Source organism: Zeugodacus cucurbitae, chromosome 2, assembly GCF_028554725.1.
Source record: "Zeugodacus cucurbitae isolate PBARC_wt_2022May chromosome 2, idZeuCucr1.2, whole genome shotgun sequence".
In the NCBI taxonomy this organism is placed as follows: Eukaryota; Metazoa; Arthropoda; class Insecta; order Diptera; family Tephritidae; genus Zeugodacus; species Zeugodacus cucurbitae.
In genome coordinates, this window is record NC_071667.1 from 70,051,867 (window position 1) to 70,060,775 (window position 8,909).

Genomic DNA, 8,909 nt, shown 5'->3' on the forward strand with positions numbered 1-8,909 from the left:
CATACTCACCTCTTCCCACAGTTATTTCAAGGCAGGTTTCCTTAATTTTTTTTTTTTCAATTTATGTTGCTTGTTATTTTAGTGAAAACTCTTAATATTATTCCATTGCTTTAGCCAGTTAATATTGAAGAAATGTTTTAGCAGTTTCTCCTCTTCCGCTTTAACGCCTTTTTCGTTGCAGGATTTAGAAAACTCATATACTTTGCTTACCATTTGCATACCCTGACATAGTTCAACTGTGGACGAAAGTATGCTGGTTAAGGTGTTGTTTTCAAGGACTTTACATGCTATTTTTATCACAAACCCCCTTTACATCGAACCATGCACAATTTGAGAAACGAGTTACTGTGTCAATTAGAAAGCCACTGAGACGTCTTAGTTGGCTTTGAGTCCCTTGAAGCAATCTCATAAAATGGAGAAATCTTGTTCGGCAAAAAGTTGTTTAGTCTTCGTTACATTCGAGGTAACAATTGATAGGTCAATATCAATGAAATTGAGAATAGAATTGTCTCAATAAAAATAGAATAATGTTGCCAACAAAGTCTGATATGATTGCTAGTGGAATGAAATTCGAACAACTTGTTACAGATCTTTTCAATTAAATCTAGTATAAAGGTGTTGAAGTTATAGGTCTGACATAGCAGATGAACTTGAGTTTTGAATGTACAGAAATTTAAGCCAGAGAACAGATAATAAGTGAAACTACTTAAGAAGAAAGAACCCTCTGCTTTCGATCAATTCTCCGTCTTAAGTATCCAAAGTGTAGATAGAGGAAAGATCCCCGAATATTTACTTTATAGTAGTATAGATGATTAAGAGATTATTAGTACATGGTCGTTATACTCAACGAATATTATCAGATTTGGGCTCAGTATAAATCTATGAAGTCATTATAAAAGAAATGTTTCGTAGGTAGGGTCCAAAGTCGGACTGATTCGGAAACCCACCTCATCGAGTATATAAATATCAGATCATTAAAATAATTGTAAAATATAACAGCAGACCATAAATTTCAGGCGATATTTAAAATGTATAACATAGAAAGAAACCTTAAATGAATCCAACTTCGGTTAGATTAGATCAGACGAATAACGATGATAGATTTGACGAAAATATTGAAACCAACTTCAGATATGAAAATATGCCATTAAAACGGATTAAAACTCGGAAACCCCTAATGATATCTCTCGATAAATGGAAGCTAATCACTGGAAGTCTCTTATCAAGAGAATCGAGAAATCGACCGAATCGAATTTATAAACTTCAAGATCGAAAAGGTGTTTCTAAGTGTAAAGTGTGATTCTTAAAATCGTACGAGTCTCCAATAAAAGATATTTTTTTATTTGAAAAATTAAAAAAACAAGGTACGAGATTCTTTTAAATTTCGAAGATTTTGAAGACAATTATTTTTCACAAAGTTGTAGGAGAGTGGATCTCTACACGAAGGAATGGAGTACGAAGTATGGAACAACAATTTATCTTTTTGTCAAAACCAACTATTTGTCTCCAAATCTTCTTTCAAAGGTATCTTCATCATTTGCAAATAAATTCAATCAAAAACGCCAACAAATCCATGTCTCATTAAAATTTTCAATCTAAAGAAGACATTAAGATTTACGCTAAAGTAGTTATGCGACACTTCTCAACTACGAAAGTAAGTAAGAGCATTCGCATAGCACACAAAGTCAACGGCACTTCTAACTCAATCATAGTTTTATTCACCTTAGTAATGGAACGCTTTGAACGCATTACTCGTCAGCAAAGTCTCTTCGCACGCCAGCATTAATCTTTGCATTAACCACCAGTCTTCCACGGCAATTGTAAGAAAGTGTGCGAGAAAGCTGCTTAGTTTAATGCGCTCAAAGGTGACCTTGTCGCGATTACAGCGCCAGAACGCTTCGTTGCACTGCATTTGTTTTGAGCAATAACAGCGGGCGTGAGCATCTTCGTGGTCATCTTCTGTTCAATGCTTTTGTCATAGCCATCTTCCCCTGTTTTATTCCTTACACCTCTCTTTGTCTCTTCTTACGGGATTCATGCATTTTTAATTAATTTACTTTTTGCGGTTCTCCTTTACATTACTCTCCCATTGCTGTTTTCGAAAACATTTCCGTGCATTCTATTTGATTCCCTCCGCCGCACACCCACTCTTTGCACGCCCAAGTACGCCCCTTAAGCGAGTTTGAATTTATGTGCGTAACACTTCGCCGCGGCGAAGGGTGTATGTTCGGACATTAGCGTGTCAGCCTGATACCGCTTTTTCGCAGCAGCGAAACTTTAAAATGCAAATGCAAATATTTTGCGAAATAACACCAGAAATGCATTTAATTTGCATGACTCAGCATTTATCGTGAATTATCTACTTCATTCTCTTTTTCATTCGCGCTTCTCTCATTGCATTTCTTGCACTGGTCTGTAGTTGTTTTTCTTATTATCATTGCTGTTGCTATTCTTGTTGTTTTATCTCGCATTGGTCTAACGCATTTTGCACCCACAACAGCTGCAACGTATTATCACACCATGTCGCTCTCGCGCTTTCACCCCTGCAACACCTTGGCCATCATTCACTGTACTTTATTTCCTCTTTTTTCCTCCCTTGATTCGTCTCAAATCCTAGCAGAAAAGGCATTAAGTTGCGCAGGTGTCCTGACTTTTTGCATTAACTATCGAGGCAGCTCTTCGGCACTCTCTAAACAGCGTCAGCTACTGCGCCATAATGTGCGCTAAGCTAAATTAGTGGGTCCGCGCGCGCGCCGCGAAATATGCAACAAATAATTGCATGCCGCTTTGTCGAATTTAATTAAAAAGTGTTTGCCTTGGAATTCCCAGTCTAATTTTCTATTCGTTTTTCTTAAGTCTTAATCGTTTTTTACCCTTCGCATAATTCTAGTAGCTGCTGTGTAGTGGTTTATTGAGTTTTTAGTAGTCGAAATTATGAAGTCAATTTCCTAAAACGGTGCATTTCATTGCAATTGAAATGTAAAGTGTGAAAATATGCAATCAGTCAGTTTAAATTGCGAAGCTTTAATTGAAATATTTCTACTACTATTTTCTAATTGAATTTGTTTTCAAGAAATGCGGATTGCCAAGAGATCTCCTGATTCTCTGGGGATCAAATCTGTTCAAATCACTTTACTCCCCAACTACCCTACCAGTTTACTTAAACTTTATTATCGAGAGCGAGTCCTCATAGGATTGCCAAGAGATCTCCTGAATCTCTGGGAATCAAATCTGTTCATAAATGTAGGTCTGTTTTCGTTCTTTATAAGGAGATTACCAGATATAACCTTGATAAGCTTGAAATAAGTTTCCGATTCTGTTGGTGTTATGGTGACTCCGAATGACTCCGAATTTCAAGATCCTTAAGTTGTTCATTTCGATAGTTTAAAGCCTTGATTGACTTTGTTTATCTTATTCAAATGTACCGGCAGTCCCGTTGAAAACAATCAGTCGGGTTTCTTCTGCAGCATGCTATGATCTTCAAAGTTCTTTCCAACGAACCAAATTCTTAGTTCAACGACACTTCATTCTCGAACTTATTGTTCCATAAACTTTAATATTCCAGAGTCTAGTCATTTCAGACACGGACCCTTATAATTACGAATAGAATTATGGAGATAAAAAGGTTCTCAAAACAAATATTTTTATCACTTTATTTCTAAAACAAATATTTAGTTATATTACGTTTACACAACCTTATCTAACTTAAAATATCACCCTGACTATCAACAGGGTCCTCCTTGCAGCAACTCATCAACGCCGCACCGCATTATGCGATAGTTTATCTCATTGAAATTGATTTTACCAGTGAAAGCCTTTTGCACACGATTCGATAGCATCCAGACCTCTTCCTTCCCCCAGGGATTTGTTATCACCTTCAGACCGCTTACAAATTGCAGTTTAACGGGATTCTCAGCCAGCAAGAAACGATTTTGGAACGTATATGGTGTGCGTATATTCCAGCCGAATAGTCCAATAGGCTCATAATGGCCACACAAGAGTACACCACTGGAGGTCATCGCTGATGCCGCACACTGCACGCCACGCTTACCAAGCAAACTGAACTGGTCTATAGCGGAGCCTAAACCAAAGTCCCAGAGAGTGCTGTTGTTAATAACATCCAATGGAATCGCCACTTGAGCATCATTTGAAAAGGAGTGGAAGTAGAGTGAACGTCTTACACCCAAACCCAAAGGCGTTACAGAGAGACCGATTGCACCCTCTAAAAGTTCAAAGCTTTCACCAGCTATTGTATGTGTGCTGAAATCCGGATCTGGATAGGTGTATTTGTTTTCTATGCGCCACGAACGCGCATTCTGCACATCATAAACCACAATACCAAAACCGGTGGCATCGGCCATATAAACGAAGGTTTGTCGGCATTCACCGCGTGGTGGTGGATCCGTAATATCCACCAAAGGTGTAACAAAACGACTAACGGTGCTTTTGTACATTTCCGATGGTAAATGATAGCGATGCAGCACACGAGATGTAGCCACATCGATAGCAACGATTTGCGGTGGACAGAATTGCTCGTTGTCAATCTCACCACTGTCGAGTATCCACATGCGACCACAGGGATCGATCTATAATGACAACAAAACTATGTAATTTACGTTATTACAGAGTTTCTGTTGAAATACCCACAAGCACGCGACAAACTGAGGTGAGTCCATTACAGTCCCTGCCATGAGACCAATGCCAGTCATAACTGGGATACGGTTGCAGCTCTGTGCCATTATACCGTTGCACATTCGTCAAATAGGCCAACGAATATGGCACACCTTTACCGAAACGCGGTATTGTGACGAAAATAATCGGCGAACCATTGGGGGCTGAACGAGATTACAGGTTGGTAAAAAAAAGTTTAAAGTTGATGGATTTATCATACTAACGCGTATAAAAGACATCTACATCAATCGGTAGCACAGTATCTGGGTTGTAGCGCCCGTCGCGTAAGGTTGCCTGTCGCTCCGCTTCACTGGGAAAGCCGAATTCCAAGTTTCTCGCTTCATACAACGTATTAAGTTCCTTATATCCATAGATCGGCCTCTGTTGTTGTTGTATATAACCGCCATTGTAATTGTAGACGCTTGGACAGACACAAAAGTTGATGAAGCGCAGTAATATATACAACTGAATGAAGTGCCTGTTTTAGAATAAACAAAAATATGTTAATATTGTTTTTTTCTCTTAAATTTTAATTTATACAAATAATTCATAACAAGAATGAAAAATATGTGGAGTTAAATCGTTTATATTTACTTTGCACTGATTTTGTCAAGGGATTAGCGCGCAATGTGTGAATCCATAACTGGTTTGTGTAATTTATTAAGAATTTCAGAGAAAAAATATTTGACTAATTCGAAAAAGAATAATATTAATTATCATGTTCGAGAGATTTTAGTAGAAATTTTTTTTAATTTATTAGAACGTATGTCTTTTCAAGTATTGTATCAAGACTGGTTGCCAGTTTATACTGCTTCCTCCAAAGTTTTTGACACAGTTCTAAATGTTAGAATTATTTTTAGAAAAATAATAGCATGTTTGAATGGAGGCCAAAAAAAATCAAATTTACTAATATTATTCTAGTCGCACTTGAAAAAATTGAAAACACCAGCACATTCACCTTGGTAGCTATCTTCCGTGGGTCTTATCACCCTGCACCAATTTTTTTTTTTTCTTGCATCCTCAATACCACTAAATAACAGAATATTATTCACGTTACATATTTGAAATATCGTACAGATATTGCCAACATATAACAAATATTGTTCTTCTAAAATTAAAACAGATTTTAGACATCCAAAGTCAAAGCCTATTGTACCGTTTAACGGCGTTATGCCATTTTTAGATTATAAGGACCCCCACAATGAAAGTATTTTATAACTTTCTAGTTCCAATCTAGTTAATTTGGGAACCAATTTATATTCCTAATGACATAATTTTGTTCGTCTTGCATCAGTACCTTTCATCATCTTCTTCTTCTTAACTGGCGTAGACACCGCTTACGCGGTTATAGCCGAGTCCACAACAGTGCGCCACGCATCTCTCCTTTTGGCGGTTTGGCGCCAATTGGTAATACCAAGTGAAGACAGGTCCTTCTCCACCTGGTCCTTCCACCGGAGTGGAGGTCTCCCTCTTCCTCGGCTTCCACCAGCGGGTACTGCATCGAAAACTTTCAGAGCTGGGGCACTTTCATCCATTCGAACAACATGACCCAGCCAGCGTAGCCGCTGTCTTTTTATTCGCTGGACTATGTCTATGTCGTCGAACAACACATACAGCTCATCATTCCGAATTTCCATATTAACTTAGCTAGTTGCGGTTTAAAAAATGAAAGTCCCATCACTTTGGTTAGATGGTTTTGGTTATTATCAAAAGAGGATTTTTGCAGTGTTCGCTTCTCGGCAGGCAATGACAAATCCCGATATAAAAGATTATATACGAATATATCCATATACTTAGCTTATGCCTTATGCTATTCGAGATTCCGCACTGATTTGTAATGTTTGGACGGATCAAGTTTTGATCTAACTCCGAATCGACAATGAGTTTTAGAAGATGTTTCATTGTCGTTTGATATTTTTAACACTAAACATAATTGGCATGTACAAAAATAATTTTTGAAAAGAATATTATATGTTGTTCGAAACACTTAAAATATAGCGTAGTAGCCATTATCGCGAAATGTGCAAAATAAACTCAATTAAATATTTGGTTAGGAAACACCATCTCAATCGACCGATTTTCACTCGTCTGCCGACCTTTCACGTGAACACACTTTGTAAAAAAGTCATAAAGAAACGGCCTTGACGACACAAAAATACTTTAAACTCAATAGTTTTTTTTTTCATTACGTCCATTTGAAAATAGAGGGAAAGGTGTTGAATATTTTGAAAAATACTAAAGTTATTCTTGGTTATAATGATTTGTTTTTATTGACATCTGTCTTAACATTTATAAAACAAACACATTCCTGAAAAATTATGAGCTCTTTTTATTTTTTTTTTATATAGGTTTCCAACATGATACAGAAAATACATTTGCATAAGATCACGTACTTTCGAAGGTCAATAGAAAACCTGAGAAATCTTGGAAAGATATTAATTTTTATTATCATAATTTCCTTATTTTTTAAGTTTTCGGGGTGAACAATGAACTTTTCCATTCTCCAATAAAACGGCAAAAAATTTGAAAAAGCATAAAAATAGATTTTCAAGCGTCTTCAAAAAAACTTTTGTTAATTTTTTTTTTAATTTTTTGAATAACTATAGGTTTTGTACTTATTATTTGAGTAAACTTATAATTAATGAAATATTTCATTTGATTATATTTGTAAAAAAAATGATCACAAAAACCACTGTTGAAATAAAAAAGTATATATTTTGCATCACTATGTATGTATTTGTTTATATATGTGCGTAAGAACACTAAATATTTTAATGTTGCCTTTTATATAATTTTATAATTTTTCCTTTTAAATTCTTTTTAAATCCAACACTCACATTTTGCATAAAAACAAATCTATTCCACTTCAACTAGTACACAATTAATTGTAAATACGTAAATATGAACGCGTATAGAGCTCACACCAGGCGTAGCTAAACCGTAAAACCGCACTGAATGAAATATTTCAATGATTTTTGGATCGCAGCTGATGAACTTTGAAGGGGTACTTTATGGGCTTGATTTACTTTCATTTACTTGATATTACGATTTCTTTGCTATATATTTTTTTTCCAATGCTACGGTCTCGGATTAGTTACGCATACATATATACACATATGTAAGTGAGTGTGTGTTAATAATTTTATTTTAGCCAATTTTGATAACTGGTTTCCAGACTTGTGACGCTGCCAATTGACTAGCTTGTAAACAATAATGCATTTAACTGGCCTTAAGCCAGACAATACACATTTTATGGAGGCAAATGACTGCAATAACTGTTTTGTAATGTTGTTATTGTTGTTGCTGTGGTGAATTGCTTGCTTAAAGACTTTCAAATATTTTTTTCGGACATTTATCAAAGCTTTTGAGCAAGCAAAGTGGCATATTTTTCCATTGAAAAAAAGTTTTTTGTATAAAAAATTGTATTTAACACTAGCAGACCCGGCCACACGTTTTTGTGGCTAAGGTATACATTCTTACGCATAAAGACGAAAGCGTTATAGCCGATAAATTTTAAAATGATTGATAGATATTATTGTAGATCTGTGTTAAGCGTAAATCATCATAATAAGTAAAACTTTGACTTTTTTAATCGTATATTGGAGAAAGTAACAAATGACCAAATTTCATAGTTGGCCTTATCTTGGCTTTGGTGACGATATTGATTACCTTCTTCAAAGGCAGTCTTGTTCTTTTGCAAAGTTTGATGTTGATTTATGTTACGCAGCATGATGACAACTCACTCTACTTTTAATTGCAAGTGAGTGGGGATAGTCCAGCAATTTAAAATAGTCTGTGGGATAATTGACTACGTTATCCTGATTTGTAGCTGTGTCAACTCTCCTTTAACCCTTTATAGCATCATGTGACAGATATGTTACAAACCCTTTTAGAGGGCACAAAACATAGGAAAATTAATTTTTCTCTTTTAAGTATGATATACCAGCACTGTCACACTCCGTATTTTTCAATTTTAAAATTCTCTGGTTTTTTATGTATTGGCATCATTTATAAAACGGTACTTTCTTTTTCGCTATGGTAAAGTTAGTGAATGCACGTGCTTGCAATTACCGAAAAGATAACAATAAGAAAATTTTCAGTGTTTTAATAAAATATTTAGTGGAAAAGTTCAGGTACGTTCACTATTATGTTTAATTTCTATAAGATAATTCGAAAAATGTTCACTAATACAATATATAGTGAAGTTTAGGTTTGTACCATTTCTGTAACATTGAGTA

General features: G+C 35.6%; 1 protein-coding gene across 1 annotated transcript; it reads right to left on the minus strand.

Annotated features, from left to right (window-relative positions):
* Window positions 1-3,643: 3,643 nt before the first annotated feature.
* On the minus strand, window positions 3,644-7,665 carry LOC105211924 (protein yellow-like). The gene is made up of 4 exons (XM_011183620.3): window positions 7,509-7,665; window positions 4,896-5,149; window positions 4,648-4,835; window positions 3,644-4,586 (listed from the first exon to the last, which is right to left on the minus strand). Coding segments are annotated over exons 1-4 (1,305 nt in total). The 5' UTR covers window positions 7,511-7,665; the 3' UTR covers window positions 3,644-3,725.
* Window positions 7,666-8,909: the final 1,244 nt, after the last annotated feature.